General features: G+C 43.1%; 1 protein-coding gene across 6 annotated transcripts in view; it reads right to left on the reverse strand.

Annotated features, from left to right (window-relative positions):
- The window catches only part of NPL (N-acetylneuraminate pyruvate lyase), a gene marked incomplete at its 5' end in the record, with an annotated part of 35,703 nt that extends 21,178 nt beyond the window's left edge, over positions 1-14,525 (reverse strand). For 4 of the 6 annotated variants that reach the window (XM_081298476.1, XM_081298480.1, XM_081298481.1 and 1 more), the window contains 2 exons: positions 10,400-10,483; positions 14,086-14,525. In XM_081298476.1, the coding sequence (XP_081154602.1) occupies positions 10,400-10,467 (68 nt within the window). Of the gene's footprint in view, positions 1-10,399; positions 10,495-14,061 lie in introns of those variants that run through there. The other 2 variants (XM_081298477.1, XM_081298478.1) reach the window with 2 other exon arrangements.
- Positions 14,526-19,023: the final 4,498 nt, after the last annotated feature.

Here is a 19,023-nt window from a genome sequence, read left to right on the forward strand (position 1 = left end):
CCACATCCCCAGCCCAATATTTTTTTAAAAATGACAATAAAATGGCTGGGGATATAGCTCAGTAGTAGAGAGCTTGCCCAGCATGACCAAGACTCTGGGTTCTGTCCCTAGTCATGCAAAAAAACAAAACAAAAACACAAACAAAATTCCCCAACACTATTGGTTATAAACAGAGCTTTACTTTTTTTTTTTTTTTTTTTTTTTTGTGCTAGGGATTGAACTAGGAGGCACTTTATCACTGAGCCACATCCCCAGCTCTGTTTTGAATTTTATTTAGAGACAGGGTCTCACTGAGTTGCTTAGTGCCTTGCTTTTTGCTGAGGTTGGCTTTGAGATCCTCCTGCCTCAGCCTTCCTAGCTGCTGAGATCTACCTTCTGAGGACTGAGCTAGAGAGAGATCTCAAGGCGACTTAGTCAGCTATGACTAAGTCAAAAATTAAATGTATGGGATGACAGTGTGTGCACCCGGCGAGGCTTTACATTTAAACTTTATCACAAATAATATTTAAAAAACAGTTTACCTAATCCTCACTTGTCCTCTTTTGGGAAGAGTGATGATTTGGCATATAGTGTTATAAGAACCTTTTCTACCTGGTGAGGAATTCCTTAGGCTTGTAAGATAGAGAATTCCATCTGAGAATTTAAGAATTTTAGCACTTAATACCTGTGAAAATCAATGAAGGCTTAAACCAGTCTGCATTTGTTTTACTACTACTACTTTTTTTTTTTTAAAGAGAGAGTGAGAGAGGAGAGAGAGAGAGAGAGAGAGAGAGAGAGAGAGAGAGACAGAGAGAGAGAGAGAGAGAGAGAGAGAGAGAGAGAGAGAGAGAGAGAGAGAGAGAGAATTTTTTAATATTTATTTATTTTTTTTTTAGTTCTCCACGGACACAACATATTTGTCTGTATGTGGTGCTGAGGATCGAACCCGGGCCGCACGCATGCCAGGCGAGCGCACTACCGCTTGAGCCACATCCCCAGCCCACTACTTCTTTTTTTTTAATGGTTCTGGGGACTGAACCAAGAGTCTTGAGCATGTGAGGCAAACGTTCTACCAACTGAACAATATCCCTAGCCCTGCATTTGTTTTAAATGAAAGAGGACCAACAGTTGGAAAGGAGCTTTGCTGTCACTTTGCCTCTCAAAGGGTAGTCCAGGGAAGAGTCTGGTGGAGTTGATGGGAATGCAGAATCCCAGCCACATACACGGTCCTACCCAGCCAGAATCTGCATTTTCACAAGATACCTGGACAATGTGCCTGCACTGTGTAGTCTGTGGCAAAATGACCTTGGAAGGATCCAATGCTTAAGGTGATGAGGGTATTTTTTAAAATAAATACTGTGAGCTGATTGTGCCACTGGAACTCCTTTTTTTTCTTCATAAAAATCATACTGATTTTAAAACCTACAAACAGACTCACAAACAAGTTGTATTAAGTGTCTGACCCTAGTCAAAGGACAGGTGGGGTGATGGACAGAAATTCAAAGGAAAACTATGGCAGGTGTGGGTTAATGTTATGTTGCTAAAAAAAAGTACTAGCTGGCTGCCATTTGTACTTCTGTTAGGAGGGCCAGAGAATTCTAATTTAATTTTAGTCTTGTTAACATTCTTTTCATCTTTGCTTACTGTATTCCTTAAGAACAATAACAAAAAATCTGAAGCACCCAGGAATTGGACATCAAAGGAAAAGGAAATAGGAAGGAGACTGAAGAGAAAATAGCTGACTGTGAGATTAAAGGGAAAGATAGGAAAACAAAGAATGCAGAGGCAATTACTGCCCACAGGAGCCCAAAGGAGAGCCTGTTCACTCAGGAAAGGGGGTGCTTCAGTGCAGTCACAAGGTCACAGGTGTTGGCCTATATCCCTGTACGCCCCTGTCACTGCTCCTACCTGCCCTAGTCTGTGCCTGGTACAAGGTGGTGTTCAACCAAGGCTGGGCATTGGAGTGGCCACATGGACATTTACACTTGCATTATGCTTTCAGATTTCACTATCACACGTTAACTGAGTAAAGGAGATAGTGTATACGATTAATAAAATAGAGAAGAAAAAACAGCTATGACTAAGTCAAAAATTAAATGTATGGGAGTTCAGAAAAGGGCTGATAAAGCCCAAGGAGAGAGGCTGGGAAGGAACTGGGTCTGGAAAAGTAATGAGGACAAAACCTGATGATTCTCCTTCCCTCTAACAAGGGATTGAACCCAGCAGAGCAATACCACTTATTTACACATTTATTTTTTATTTTGAGACAGAGTCTTATAGGTTGCTTACAGCCTTGCTAAGTTGCTAAAGCTGGCTTTGAATCTTCGATCCTCCTGCCTCAGCCTCCCAAAGCCACTGGGATTACAGGTGTGTACAACCATGCCTGGCATCCAGCCTTTTTTATTTTGAGACAGAATCAAACCAAGTTTCTCAGGGCCTTGCCTAGTTGCTGAGCCTAGCCTTGAATTTGTGATCCTCCAGCCTCAGCCTCAGCCTCTAGAATGGCTGGGATTTATAGCCATGCACCACAGCATCTGGCTTCCTTGAACATTCTTGAAAGCTGCTCTCTGTCCGACCCTACGCTGATGTCTTCCTCTTTCTATACCCTCAGGCAGACCTAGGCCAGCATGTGAAACTCAAAGTCTCTTTCCTCAGTGAACTTCATACTGTCTTATGGCCTGAGTGGATCAGTCTTCCCTATATATTCAACCAGCCTCAGTCCATCCGGCCTTGCTGGGGGACAGGCTCCATCACTGGACAATTTCCCTCAGGCTAGGGATGCTAATCTATGATGCATCATCCATTCCTTTGAGAAAACAGAAAGCACAGCTTGTTTCTTATAAAATGCACCTAACCTACCAGAATGGGATCAATATTAGAATTTTTGGGGCGCTGAAAGAATTGCCCAGAAAATATTCTCGGACCCATGACCTTTTGGAACTACCAAATATCCTTAGAGAGACCACAGGTTGAAAAGGAGCGGCCTCTGGGCTGGGGATGTGGCTCAAGCGGTAGCGCGCTCGCCTGGCATGCGTGCGGCCCGGGTTCGATCCTCAGCACCACATACCAACAAAGATGTTGTGTCCGCCGAGAACTAAAAAATAAAAATATTAAAAAAAAAAAAAAAAAAAAAGAAAAGGAGCGGCCTCTAGATGTGCTCTATGACTTTCACAATGTTAAAATTTCTCTGCACATTAAAAAAACAACAAAAGACTACCTGTAAAGCCAGGGTGTCCAGCGATGCCAGGCTGTATTTCCACATAGATGGGAAGAGCAGTGGGGGGCCAACAGAGGCCTGCATGCTCCCTAGGCCACCTCAGGCCTTTCAGATCCCTGCCTGACTCGGCAGCCGCAGCCCTTGGCAGAGACTCGGCAGTTCCAGTCACAAGAGGACCCAGTGAAATCATCCTGAGACATTTTCATATTTGTCACAGAGGTGCCCCAAATGGCAGGTAGTCCTTCTCTTTTGGGACATTGTCTCTTCCCTATTTTCTCTCCCTATACTACTTCACTGTGGTAGCCAGGCCTAATTTCCATGGCCGAAGGCATGGTCAGTTGCCAAATATCAGGAAGTCATTAGAGAGAATGGAAATGAGACTGGATTATTCTTTCTAACCTCTAGGCATGTGGGGCTAGGTGCTCAAAGAAGTGAGGTGACACACTTCTATGCACATGAGAAGGCTGTGATGCCCCTTCTCATCCTGGGCACACAAGAACACACCTGATTACTGGCCACGTGGGGGACAGTGGCCCAGACCCAAATTCCATGCTTGCTTTTGCCATTCTTTTTTATTTGGGGGGGTGGTGGTACCAGGGATTGAACCTAGGGGGCACTTAACCACTGAGCCACCTACGCACGCCTTTTAAAAAATATTTAGAGACAGAGTCTCACTAAATTGCTTAAGGCCTTGCCAAATTGCTGAAGCTGGCTTTGAACTCCGAGATCCTCCTGCCTCAGCCTCCTGAGACACTGGGATTACAGGAGTGCACACTGTGCCTGGTGACATTCTTAACCCCAAGCTACTTTCAATTCCCTTGGGTGCAGATTTGTTGCTTTGCATCTATAATTGATTGACTGATTTTGATACTGGGGATTGAACACAGTGGTGCTTTACCACTGAGCTACATCCCCAGCCTTTCTTTTAATATTTTGAGATAGGGTCTTGCTAAGTTGCTGAGTCTGGGCTTGAACCTGTGATCCTCCCACCTCAGCCTCCAGAGTTACTGGGATTATAGATGTGCACCATTGTGCCTGGCTCCATGATTTTATATACATAAATTTTTAAAACATATTTTAATTGTTAATGGTTCTTTATTTATATGTGGTGCTGAGGATTTAAACCAGTGCTTCACACATGCTAGGCAAGTGCTTGACCACTGAGTTACACCACAGCCCTCCATGACATTTTTTAAAAAAGTTCCTTTTTAGTTGTAGATGGACACAAGATCCTTATTTTATCTTTTTAATGTGATGCTGAGGATAGAACCCAGTGCCTCAGGCATGCGAAGGGAGCACTCCACCACCGAGCCACAACTCTGGCCCTCATGATATTTTTAAAAAATAAAAGTGCTTAACTTCTCACCCCCAGTACAGAGGCTACATAGATTATTTTAAAAAGCACCTGCAATCAGCCAGGTATGGTAGCCCAGGAGGCCGAGGCAGGAGGATCTCGAGTTCAAAGCCAACTTCAGCAAAAAGCGAGGCACTAAGCGACTCAGTGCGGCCCTGTCTCTAAATAGGGCTGGGGATGTGGCTCAGTGGCCAAGTACCCTTGAGTACTGCTGAGTTCAATCTCCAATACCCGCTACCCCCCATAAAATAAAGCATATACAATCAAAAAGGAATAAAGAAACCCTACTTGGTATCTCCCTGGAGATGATTCCTCTTATAGTTTGACATTTTTATATTCACAAATACACAGCATATTATTTTCTTATATAAGTATAACCTTATTATAAATCATTTTATAATATTTTTCACTTAGCATTCTAAATGGAGCATTCCTCCCACATTTTTAGACATTCTCTTGCTATCTTGACTAAATGACATTACATTTTCTGGATGAACATAATTTATTTAATCTTCTATTCTTAGACATTGAGTTTATCCAAACTACATAAGAGGAAAGAACTTCTTATCAAATTACTTTTGCCACAAACTGAGGCCCAAAATGGCTGAGTATGAAACTGCATGCAGATGCTACCGTTTTTCTCTCAGGGCCTAAGGATAAGACAATTTTTCTAACATGGTTATTCAGAGTGAAATCCCTATTGGTGTTTGTTTCCTGTCTGGTGTATGACACACTGTGAAAGATGGTCCTGGACAAGACAGAGTCAACAGAACTGGTATGATGAGGTATGGACATGAAAAAACCAGATTTTCCATTTTATTTTGCTTTTCTGCATAACTCTCAACATTCAAGAGCAGAGAGAAGTTACATGAGCCCTTGGCAAAATAACAATATGGCTGCTTCAGATCTTCTTGGGCAGAGAAGCATGCAGGGACCAAACTGTTCTACCCCGCAGGAAGTGGGAAATGTTCTGTTCCGGCAGGCTGGTGATCGGGACTCCAAAACATTGTCAAAGAGACAATAATCAATGTGACTCTGACCCCAGCAGGCCAGGCCTTTCCCACAGGGCTAACAGGTTTGTTTTAGGAGAGGGTGTTAGATTCCCATGGTGTTGCCAAGGGCATGGAAGAAAGAAACACGAATTTTTTGGGGATATTTTTGCCAATCTGAAATGGACTTTTTGTTCTAGTGACTGTGAACTTGCCCAAAAGAAAAGGTGACTTCTTGAAGCAACTAAGGAAAGCAGGTGTTTTTTTCCTACTGGAAAAAATGAAGCTGGGGCCTGAAGGTGCAGCTCAGTGGTGGAGTACTTGTCTAGCATCTGAAAAGTCCTGGGTTCAATCCCTAGCACTGGGGAGAAAAAAAGCAAAGAAAGAAAAGAGGATGGTGGGATGACTGGTGGGATGGTAGATAAAGACCTGTTTCCAGCTATGTGGCTTGGGCGAGCTTGTTAGTCTTTCATTTCCAAAGGTTGCAGCGTCTTCAACTGCAAAAATAGAGATACAGTGGCACACGCCTATAATCCAAGCAGCTCAGGAGTCTGAGGCAGGAGGATCATGAGTTCAAAGCCAGCCTTAACTAGTTATTCAGAGTGAAATCCCTATTGGTGTTTGTTTCCTCTCTGGTATATGACACACTATGAAAGATGGTCACATGGACTGGTATGATGAGGTATGGATTTTCTGTTTTATTTTGTTTTTCTACATAACAACTTAGTGAGATCCTAAGCAATTTAGCAAGACCCTGTCACTAAATAAAGTATAAACCAGGTGTGGTGGTGCATATCTGTAATCCCAGTGGGATTAAAGCCAGCCTTTAACAATTTAGTGAGACCCTGTCTCAAAATAAAAAAACTAAAAAGGGCTGGGGATGTGGCTCAGTGGTTGAGTGCCCCTGGGTTCAATTCTTGTTATGGGAAAAAAAAAAAAAGGTATAAGATACAGCTCCTTCACAGAGTCATTGTCAGGATTACACTGGAACACAACACATAAATAAAAATGCCCAGCACAAAGAAAGACACAGGGGATCTGATCAACCAACACGAGCTGCTTCTCTTCCTCTCTTTTTTATATTTATTTTTTTAGTTGTAGTAAACACAGTTTCTTTATTTCATTTTTATGTGGTGGTGAGGTTTGAACCCGGTGCCTCACATGTGCTAGGCGAGCACTCTACCACTGAGCCACAACCTCGGCCCTCTTCCTTTCTGTTGACTATTGGTATTAATCATCCGTGAAGTATGTTACTCCTGAAATAAAATCTACCCCAGTGCCACTAGATGCTGAAGATATAAAATAAGACACATGCCCAGTTGCATGTGTCTGACCTGTTGCCTGGCACTCAGTAAATACCTGACGAATAAGGCAAAACAGCAGGAAGTAACTTGGATGCTATGCAGAAAGGTGTGCATGGGGAGGCAGGAGATACCAGGGAAGGATCCTCTAAATCTTTTCAGGGGAGTAGGGAAGAATTCCCAAAGGACGGTGTTGGGGCCAGGAAAATGATGCCCAGCGTTTGGAGCTCTGGTGTGCTGAGCACTTTGAGCTAAAGAAGATTAAGTGCTTTTAGGAGCAGGCTGAGAACCATGGACTATGTGACCTCCTGCTCCTTCTCCAGGCACGGGGGAACACTCTGATGTTCCCTTATCAGAAGGAACCTAATTCCATTGTCATATCCTGCATGAAACCTTACTGACCAGGGAAGATTAAAGTCACATTGGCAGAAGAAAAAAGTGGGGAATGCTACCATACCAAAACACTGTCACAAGCTACTATCTGTTCTTCAGTGTCATTCAGTTTCCAGAAAATAAAACAAAAAAAAAAAAAACCATTTATGAATGATGGTTCACTTTTGGGGCCCCCTTTATTTCTCTGAAAAAACAATTTACTCTTTCTCTGAAAGTGCCTGCAGTCCCAATTCCCTCTCCACTGTCAAGAGGGTGTGTAGACCTCCAGTCACCTCGTCCTCCTTTGAATGTCACATTTTGTATGACTCCTGTGCGTGTGTCCACATTAAACAAATTTGTATGCTCTTCTCTTATTAATCTGTCTATCGCCAGCTTATTTCAACAGACTTAAAGACTCAAACCTTTAGAGAAGAGGGAGAAATTTCCTTTGCCCGGAAATGTTTTTGATGGGTAATTAGAAATGTTCCAGCAGAGTAGAAAGAGGAAAGGGTGATGGTGCAGAAAGACGGGAAGCAGATGCTAAAGGCGGAAGCCTGGAAGGGAAAAAGGCTTTGACGGTTAAGGGAAACAGACACAAAGCAGTAGAAATGAAAGGTAAATTGGGAAGGACCTCCTACGTCATGGGAATTTGGGCTTTCATCTTTACACCAGTTCATCTCAGACTTCCAGGCACTAAAGAATCATCTGGGACCCCTTGGTAACATGCAGGTCCTGGTTCAGTGGTAGGTGGTAGGGTCTGAGATCCCGCCTGCCTACTAAGTTCCTATGTGACACTGGAGCAACTGGTCCATGGGCCACAAAATGAGTGGCAAGGGCTTCACAAAAGGGAGTCAACAGAGATTCCTAAAAAGGAGACCTCAGATTTATTCACTAGGAAGCTCCCTGGGCTGCAGGGTAGAGAACGGAGGGGAGTTGCAGCTACTTTATAGTCTAACTGGTGATACAATACGGCTAATGACATAACACCAGGACACTGCGGCCTGAGTCAGATTGGGTCTTGGAGATAATGTGGTTGAACGCTCTATTTATTTATTTCCTGGCACTGGGGACTGAACCTAGAAGAGCTGTACTACATCCTCAGTCCATTTTATTTTTTAAGTTTAAGACAAGGTCTCGCTAAGTGGCTTGAGGCTGGCCTGGAGCTTGTGATCCTCCTGTCTCTGCCTCCTGAGTCACTGGGATTATAGGCATGTGTCACTGAGTCTGGCTTGAGACTTGCACTGTTTAATTCTTAAAAGTTCCTACAAAGAATTTTTTAAGGGTTTTATATATATATGTGTGTGCGTGTGTGTGTATTTAGTTGTTGATAGACCTGTATTTTATTTGTTTACATGTGGTGCTGAGAATCGAACCCAGTACCTCACACATGCCAGGCAAGTGCACTACTGCTGAGCCCCAGCCCCAGCCCCAGCCGGCATTCTAACTTTTGAATTTCAGGAAAGTGAGGTTCCTGGTTGAGAAAAGAGGACCTGATTTAAAAAAGGAAATGGTGAAATGGAGGTCGCAGGGCAAGACTTTGAGAAATGGGGAAAGATCCAGAAAAGCAGAGACCTTTTAGTTATCTCTACCACATGGGACCTGGGCTTCCAGGGAAACAGCTGAATAGGCAGGAGAACACACAAACACTCGCAGGGGGACCCAGATAAGCACTTCCAGGCTAACAAGAAGAAGCCACTTCCAGGCTAACAAGGTTCTTTTTCAGAGGTTAAAGTAGCACAGACCAGATGTAGGTAGTGTTTTCAGCTTACAGAGAGATCCTACTCTTTTGCAGGAAGTAAACTCTGCCTGCTCATGCAGTCACATGCCTTCTGTTTTATCTGCCCAATAAATAGCTGATGCATTGAGAAATAGCTGACTTCAGTCTTTCTCAGAACTTGCAGAAAGGGAGAAGTAACAAGGGGGAAAATTGTTATTCAGTTGACTAATCTAAAAGCCATTTCAGCAAGTTAGACCCAGTGAGGATGGATCTTTCTTTTTTCATGGATCTAGAAGCCAGATATTGGGATCCAATGATCTAAGAGAAAAATGGGTTGTGGCCAACTTTGAGGATACTAAAAATCATAAGAAATGTCATTCAGTTTAAAGGGTAAGGTTAAGGTCTACAAATTCAGCAGAAAAACACCAGAGATAAAGGCTTTTTAAAAATGTACCCTAAACAGCTCATGTTCCTCTTGCCCTTAACTTATATATAATGAAAGTTCAAATTACTGACCCTATGCTAGGCACTATTGTATGGATTATCTCATTTAATGCTCATAAATCTATGTCTGCCTGTCATTATTTTTTTACAGAGGAAGAAAATAGGATTGTCAAGAGAGAGAGAAAAAAAAAAAAAGCCAGAATTCTCACTGTTTTGGTGCATGCCACCTCTGACAGATTAAAAAGGAGGAGTGGATATCATGCATGGTCACCTGTGGCACATGACCATCGTCTGATCATCCAAGCAAAGAGACTGCAACAATATTCACCTAGAAGCCCAAATGCTGGCTTGGAGAGGATTACACCCCAGTCACGTGCTCTGGCTCTTTCCCCTCCCTTCACTCCCAATATTTAATCCATATTGAAATGGACTGTAAACATGTCCGTGCCTCCCTTTTGCAGACACCCATCCACCTTCCACAGGAAAGGTTATTTTATCAAGTCTGAGCTGCCTGTCTTTCTGTGGGTGTGTGCTGGAGCTCCAACCCAGGGCCTCATGCTCACCTCGTCAAGAAGGCATTCTGTCGCTGGGCTGTGCCTCCCTCCCTAAACAGCCTGGCAGAATCCTGCACCATGCAGACATCTAGCGATGAGATCCCCAGAGTAGCCAGAACAGCACCTGATGCCAAAGCATGCTAAAACGGGATTCTTCCCCCTCCAGTTCTAATGGCCCAACGTGGGAAAGCCGGGCTGTGGTGGACTCTGGGGAGACTCTGCTTAGTGGGGCTACAGACACTGGGGGGCAGCAAGCTGCCATTTTTTTGCTTCTTCCTTTCTGTGGGGTGATATAGAAAGCTCTTTCCTGACAAGGGGGTCAGAGAGAGTAAAGAGGGACAACTCACAGAAGCTGCCATTTGGCAAGGGCACTCCCAGAGGTGTGGGGCTTAAGTCACTGCTGTTCTAGAGTGCTTCCGTCCTTCTCAGCTGGATGAGAGCAGATCCCCAGTAAGTCCCGAAAGATAATTACCCATTCTCAGTCATTGGTGTGATGGTTGCAGCAACGAGACCCTGAAGTTTCTTCTTTGGGAAGGCCATTGAGCTGCTGGAATGTCTGGAAAACATACAATGTCATTTTGTCTCTTTCTTCAAGGAATGTCAATTAATGACAAAACTCCCAGGCAAAGTCCATTCCTGGTTTAGAGCTGTAAAATATGCTTACAAGCACACAAACGCACAGAGTGAGTGTAAAATGTTAGAGTTTAGTTCTAATGAGCAGAAAACTTTAAAGTCAAGGAGAGGGTGGTGGGCCTGGGAAAATCCTGCCTGGAAGGCCTCTGACTGTAGCCACACAGATGACTGAGGCAAACCAAAACCTCAAAGATTCGGGTCAATAACAGCAGACCCAAGAGAGAAGTGCAACCCGATTCAGGTAAGAAAAACATATAAATAATTACTAAAATTGAAATATGTTCAGAAACAAAATGCTCTTTTCTTTCTCCATGTTTTCATTCTGTTAAACTGGAGTCTCACCTAAAACCAGCACTTACAATCAGTCTTAAGGTTTCAGTGTGACTTATAACAATCTTCAGTTACATTTGCCTAATATCCTTTCATATTCCAATTTTGACCAGTCTTGCCCAGTTTTCCGAGTTCTAGTAGAACATGTAAACCTCATATTACCTCTCTCTTTCCCATTGCAGCAGACTTCCAAGGGAGGTCAGGGAATGTTCCACTGGACTTTTTCTCCCTGACTTGAGCCCTTTGCTTGATATCTATTATCAAGCGATAACTACTTGGTTGGATGAATGAGGTGCTCAGACTGTAGCAGGAGGATGAAGCCTCTTGGAGGGGACGCTCATTGCTAAGTCAACCCCACACTCATGGCAGCCAAAGGACCCTTCCACTGGCAGAATGCAACTGTCTGTAAACCGTGTAGGAGACCCAACACAGCCAATGGAGCACAGTGCTTGACAGCCTGGGTTCTGTGGGCAAACTGCCTGCTTCAACTCTCAGCTCTGCCTCTTGCTAGTTATAGACACATTATTATTTTTTGAGCTATAAGACAGAAAAGCCACAAATGTGATTTGAAGCCACATATGCAACGTCTAAAGTCAGAGAAGAAAATAAACAATAATCAGATAGTATTTTGTGACTATTATACAAAAGTGGGCTTCTAGCAAATAACAGTGATACAGACAAGTGATCAACAAGAGGAGATATGTTATAGTTCTGACATTCCAGGCACATTAAAAATCCAATGCCACTACACTGAGATCTGGCCCAGATAACATAGCACTTTTTTTTTTTTTCTTTTGTGGTGCTGGGGATTGAACTCAGGGCTTTGTGCATGCAAGGCAAGCACTCTATCAACTGAGCTAATCTCCAGCCCAACATAGGACTTAATTATGAACAAACTCATTCTGTCTGCTCATCTTATAACTGTGAACCTCATCTCCCTAAATGAGAATCAACTTCTGGACAGAGAGTCCTAGCTCAGGTGAACCCTTGAGAAACACTAATTGCTTCCGTGACAAGCCAACATACCTTTCCTTGCAAACTGACGTGTTCCCAGCAACACTAGCTCCCGACATCAAGCTTAAGCACTGCATGCAGTGCTCCTCTGTGCTGAAGAGCAATGAAGGAGAGCCTAGACTGAGCGACAGGATGCTAGGATTTCTCTGTCATTTCCTAGTTAAAACCTGAGACTAAAATTATATTGGAAGTTTATAAAGATAAATATAATCACCTGATCCACAGGGAAAACACAAGACAAGAAATCACAAGATGTGGTTCTAGTCCTTGGGCCTCCTATGACCACCTTCATTACTATGGGCAGGTCACTTGGCCTCTGAACCTGGGAGGCCCCACGTATACCAGAGGAATGTCAAGCATCACATGAGTGAGACACTTTGCCTGCTGTGTATCTTCACCTGGCACTCCTACAAGCATATTATTAACTCAAGATACTCCAAGAGGGCCTACCAGTTGTCCTCTAAATGCTTTTTCCCTCTGTTCCTTTTAGTAGAGGGATTAGAGGGCCAGCTCTGGAGTCGAACTTCATGGGTCCGCATCCTGGCAAACTTTGGCCTGTTACATGACCTCTCTGTGCTTAGTTACCCTTCTGTAAATGGGGATATGTTTCATAGGGTAGTTGAGAAATTAAATGTAACATGCTTGACAACAGTGCCAGGCACATAGCTAGTTATGTTCAGTGCCCTCCATGAAGTCTTGCCTGATGAACATAAAAAGATGGCACAGGTATTATTATTCCTTTCCCAGCACCATCTTCCCAGGTATACACATTCTGCTGGCATCTCCTCCTCAAGCCTCTCTATTCCTGTCTATTCAGGAACTGAGGCATTTCAGTTTTGCTATCTTTTCCCCTGGCAATTCTTTCTCTCCTTTACCGCCCTTCTCATGACTTATTTCTTGTTACTGCTTATCTAGACCAGTGGACATAACCCCTGGCCCATGGGGCCCATCAAAGTGCAACAAGGTTCAAATGATAGGAGTGCCGAGCACTTAAGCTGGCATCAAAAGTCTCCTAAATCAAACACTACTAGCAGGTTCAGGCTAAATAGACTTCTGGTTTCTGCTTAGGGCTGCATTTATTTCATACTTAGTAATCCTGATATTCTCAGGATGTTCTGTCTTTAGTTGAAATAAATCAAATTAATTGCCACTTGAGTAGTTCAAAACATAGGGCTTGGAGAATACTGGTTAGGGACTGGGAACCACTCTCTCCTTCAAGCCACAGGGACTGCCAGATCCATCCTCCAGGAGCTGGAACATTTCTGGGGCCAACTCCCTGGCCTGTCCCCACAGTCCAGTGCACCAGCCAAAACTGTATATTAACTGCTCCCTGTGGCTCCTCTTGGCCCTGGCCTGCTAGTCTTTGTTCCCAAGGTACTCCCACTGCAGTCCCCTCAGTTTAGCCACCTTTAAAAAACTCACTTTAAAAGCCAGTGAATTCCCTGGTCCTCCCAGCTGAAAATTATTTCTTAACCCTCAGAATTTCCCCCTAACACTTGCTTTTCATAAAAACCTCCTGACAGAGTTAGAAGCAGGAAAGTTTGGGTTCCTCTCCTCCACTGCCAGCCATCTGGGGGTAGGAAGAGCTTCAAAATTTTATCTTTGCAGAAAGCAATGCACTAAATAAAGAACACTTGCTGACTTGGTGAGGTGTTAAAATCCTATAGAAAAAGAAGGGGTACAAGAGCCCAATTTTAACACAGGATGATCAATATTTTCAAAATTCGAGTTTCAAAATACACTTGGGATGTTATCCTTTCTTGATAGCTTTTATCAAGAGCAAATGGTAAAAATGTTCTCCAGCCCAAGGCTTAATGTGAATTTAGAATGTAATTATTAAAACACTGAGGAGGGGGTAATACACTTAAAAACTTACACCTGTATTCACAGATAAGAACTGCAAAGAACTCAAGCGGCTTAAGTCAAAATTCTCTAGAGAAAGGCAAAGTTTAAAAAAAAAAACATAAAATTTTTAAAAGGGGAGGGGGGAAAATCTCGCTTTGCCCAAGGAGAAGAAGAAAGAGAGACATTTGAAAAAAAGAAAAGGCAGAAATAGAACCAATTTTTCATGTGTAATCGTTAGAATCCCTTCGGCTCAAGGGCTAACTGATCATTTTGAGACAAGGATCCTCGGAGACCCGACTACGCGGTCCCTACCGAAGCCGGGGGAGTGACACTTGCCCGGGCCGGGAGGGTGTCGCATTCACACTCGCTCTGCTGCATTCCCCAGTGTATCTGCTTCCTTCTGGGCTCGAGTCGCGCGGTCTCACCGACCCCAGCGCCTGTTCCCCGCGCCTCTGGGCAGGACCGCGAGCGCCTCGTCTGCCTGCGCCCGCCGGTCCTCGCAGCGGAGCCGCGCACGACGCGCCTTGGTCCCGGGCGCCCAGGACGCGCTCTTTAAGTCGGCTGGCGCAGGACCACGTGCCGCGCTCGGGCGCCTGGGGATTGTAGTTCCACGGCCCCGCCCGCGGCGCGCCGCCCGAGCCGGAGTGGCCCTGAGTCGCCTCCTCCGCCGGGGTGACCTTAACTGTGCTCGGAAATGCGGTCGGCGCCAAGTCCGGTGCCCCGGGAGTCAAAGCCTCCGACCAGGGGCTGGGGGCGCGGAGCCCACGAAACCTCTCCCTCCCTGGTATTGGTGCCTCTGCGGTGTGAGGTCCGGGCTGCCTTTACCAAGCCTGGGGAACCCCGCTGCCCATCAGGCCTGGCTCTCTTCAGGCCCCGCCGCTGCCCCAGCCTGGCTCGCTCTCCTGGGCGAAAGAGATGGCGGATTTAAAAATGGCTTAGCTACTAATGCAGGAGGTTTTCTGGTGTATGCTGGAGAACAATTGGAAGAGTTTTGAAAGGGAAACGTTTTGTTTTGTATTTTTTAAAATAAAATGTCTGTACTTGTAGAAATGTCTAGAAGCGTTATTTGTTTGTGATGCAAATGTGCTATTGGCGATGGAACCCAAGCCCCCACACCCTTGCTAAACTACACTGAGCTACATCTCAAGCTTTTTTTTTTTTTTAGATTATAATTATATATAATAGTGGGATTCATTACAATTTGATTAACCTCATTCCCCAGTATCTTCCAGTTAGGTAGAACTTGACACAGGCAGTCCCATTTTGAAACATTTCCTCCATTTTAGCAAGAGTCACTTCACGGTTACGCTGACTCAGCCTGACCTTAAAACCCAGACAATACTTCACCATCATGCAAAGAAAGGAAATTAATGTATCTAGTACTGAATCCCGGAAAACACATGGTTCCACATGGGGCAGTGATCACCTCAAAGAAAGTGACCAAAAGGCACTTTCCTGACAACCCCTAGCAACCGACTAATCACAAAAATTCCCCCGGTCCTCATGCCCCTGTATCTACTGTAAGTGGAAAAGGGTCCCAGTCTCTACTGGCCCTCATCCCCAGGTTTGTCCACAATAAACCTGCTACTGTTGAGCCACGGCCCCTGTTATCTTCATTTGCTTCTTTCCTTACACTTCCCATTCCCTCATTTCCTCTCTTCTCCTGATCCACTTGCTCAACTGATCTCCCTTCTACTATTATTTTAATCGGTGCTTCATCAATATATATACAAGTGGGATTTATTGTGGTATATTTGTACATGGACATATTTTTTTTTCCTTTTAATTAAAAAAAAATTGAGATAGGGTCTTTCTAAATTTCTGAGGCTGATCTGCCCTGGAACTTGCAAGTCCACCTGGTGAAGGCATTCCTGCACCCGCTGTCTGACAGGGTCACAGCATGGGGGATGCTGTGGCAAGGCATACCATCTGGAAACTGGAACCATTAGGAATGTTAAGTGTTTTGTTTATGATAACTCATATGATAACAGGGCATACGTCATCAATAATAAAAGTATGCATTGCCTGAGATTGCAGGAAAATTCTCAGAATGACACTAAGGGTACAATGGAGACATGCCCTGAGGTATGTTTCAATATCTCACAGGATACAAACAATGATGTTATTCCTGAAGCCTAAGCAACGAGAAATATTTATCCCATGGTTAACAATTTATACCAGCCTCCCGCAACCCTATCCTAAAACCACAACCTGTTCAATAGCCTAGCTACAGAAAAACAATTGCTGTGCCAACAGTACAAGGACCACCCTATGTAGCTTATGGTATCCCCTCGAGAACAAGAGACTAATAAAAATACATTCCCCAACCAATAGGCCCTCCTTTGCTTTTCACAGAAACTTATGATGAAAATGGAAAATACATAGTTAATATAAATGACAAATGGGTTGAGGTGTAAAGCCTGCCCTTTAGTTGAAGATTACAAAGATAAGAATTGGTGTGCTTTGACCAAGGATCAAGGAAGTTCTTTAAGAAAGCAGTTGAGGCTGGGATGTAGCTCAGTGGCAAAGAGTCTGCCTTGCATTCGCAAAACCCTGGGTTTGACCCCCAGTTCCAAAAAAGAGAGAAAAAAAAGAACCCCACCAAAAAAAAATAAGATTAAGAAAGCAGTTGAATAGGTCATATGAAAAAAAGGAAATTACCTTGGAAATTAAAATAGAATAATGTAAAATTAACATAGATATATTTTAGAGGCACTTCAGAGTAGTAGGCTTTTAAATAATAGACTTTCACTACTTTAAGTGTGTTTTACTGGGATTTTAGTTTAGAAGTAAAAGTCATTGTACTGTCATGTATGACTAATTAAAACAAATAAAAAAATTTAAAAAGAAAGCTTACCAATAATCATAAGTATGCTTTAAAGTTAAAGGTTAATGAAATAATTATAGGTATGCTTTAAAGTTAGAAGTGAATAATAGGTCAGGAGTCATGTAGTCTAGTTGTGTTGCCTAGCACCTAGTGATTGAGTAAAAACGCAAAAGCTTAATCATGATTGTCTAAGGTTACAGAAAAACATTTTGAACAATGTACTCAATATCTTAGGTAATCAATGTATGTCAGAAAAGATTGTAACCCTTGAAAATCATGTAAATCAAAAGAGTTTCAGGCTTTGAAGCCACTGGAGCTGCCTATAGTCTACTTTCTAATATTTGACATTGTACTCATAAATCAGGAGGAACATAGCCATAAACAAGTCCTCAGCTTTTTCTTGTTGATGTGAATGGATGCTTATTATTTCATTTAGAAAAAATAAAATTTCCAAAAGTATTTCTAGTTTGCAAAGTACTTTTAAATGCATTATAATTGCTCTTTCCATGCATGCAGCACCAGAGATAATTGCTAATAATTATAAATACCACATTCAGTGCTTACTCTGCCTGCACGGTTACTAGCTATTTAAATTTAATTCATAAAGCAATCTCATGTGGTAGGTACTTTTGAGAAAGTTCATATATTATAGATGAGGAGGCATCATTCCATTTCTCAGAACAGAAACAGAAGTTTAAAGAGCTTAGGTAATGTCAGAGACCATAGCAACGGGAAAAGTTGAGCTGTGATTTGATTTCACATAGCCTGGGAGCTTATAATTTCTTTCTTTTTTTTTTTTTTTTTTAGTTATCGAGGGTTGAACCCAGGGCAATTTTGTTACTGAGCTACATCTTCAGCCTTTTTTATTTTTTATTTTGAAACATGGTCTTGCTAAGTTGCTGAGGCTGGCCTTAAATCTGTAATCCTTCTGCCTCAGTCTCCCAAGTGGCTAGGAGCTTATAATTTTAATCACTCCTGCATGCTATTCTGTGGAAGGAAGAAAGGGAAAGAGGGAGGGGAAAAAGTTCTGGTTATATGAGATGACTTTTCCTAAGGATGTAGCATAGTTTTTATTTTTTAATTTGTTAATAATGTCAATAAGAATATCATCTGAACAGCACAATGTCAGTGACTTTTTAAAAGACCCAACTTAGGACTCCTTCCTTCTGTACCTAAAAGATATAGGTATTAGACTCAACATTGTCAACCAATTAACCCATATTCTAAATGCCTAAATGATCTACTGTTTATATAAATATAATATAAAGCAATTCCTTATAACCAGGTGTTAGAATTTGTTAAGAAGTAGATGCTAAAATGGGATTAGATGTGCAAGAGATTTACTGGGGGGCTGGGGATGTGGCTCAAGCGGTAGCGCGCTTGCCTGTTGTGCGTGCAGCCTGGGTTCGATCCTCGCACCACATACAAACAAAGATGTTGTGTCTGCCGAAAACTAAAAAATAAATATTAAAATTCTCTCTCTCTCTCTCTCAAAAAAAAAAAAAAAAAAAAAGAAAAAAGAAAAAAAGAAAGAAAGAAAAAAAAAGAAAGAAAAAAAACTTACTGGGGAAAAGAACTGGAGAAAGCAGGGACTGAGATGTAGATTGACATCTGTGGAAGGAGAGCTGGAAGGAAAGAGGAGGAAAGGATAGTATGGGGTAGGGAGAGTCTCACCAGAATGGGGTGCAGGTGCACACAGCGTCCATTCTGTGTGCTGACAAACTCAGGGCCTTTTGTGTGAATTGTGGGGGAGACATTGATCTTTAAAAATATGGTAAGTGTAGAGACAGATCTGGACAAAGATTACGAGAACACTGAGTGGGATCACATCTGGGCTGAGGCATGTGTGTGTGTGTGTGTGTGTGTGTGTGTGTGTGTGTGTGTGTAGAATGTTTGAGAAAAGTCTTCCTGGAATGGGTGACAACCCCCCCTAAGCTCAGACAATGGGTAGGTCAGTAGGGCTTAAAAGGGACAGTTAGATAGCAGGGGGCTCAGAACTGGGGTGCAGCCCTCGGACCCTTTCCTCATAAGTGGCAAGGGCTCTGTGACCTTTCCTCTGTGGTTATCCAGTATCATTTAATCATCAGTCTTTTTTTTTTTTTTTTTTTTTTGGTGCTGGGGATTGAATCCAGGGCCTGATGCATGTAGGTAAGGCAAACACTCCACCAACTGAGCTATAGACCAGCCCTAATCATCAGTTCTTAATCTTTCATGCTTATGTTTCTTGTCCCCCATTGCACCGTGAAGGACTCAAGGCCAGCACTGTGTTCTATTTCTTCATGTTCCCCACAGTGCTGGGCAGGGTGCCTGTTTACCTGCAGGCAGAGAAGGTGAAACCTGGAGATATTTACTCCCTTCAACTCTCCTTTGTTTTAAGAAAGTGTATTGTAGTTCTACATCACATTTTGTTTGCTGCAATTGAAGTAAGACCTCCATGGGCTGGGGGA

The sequence above is a fragment of the Spermophilus citellus genome (genome assembly GCF_964194105.1).
Source record: "Spermophilus citellus genome assembly, chromosome: 6".
Classification (NCBI taxonomy): Eukaryota; Metazoa; Chordata; class Mammalia; order Rodentia; family Sciuridae; genus Spermophilus; species Spermophilus citellus.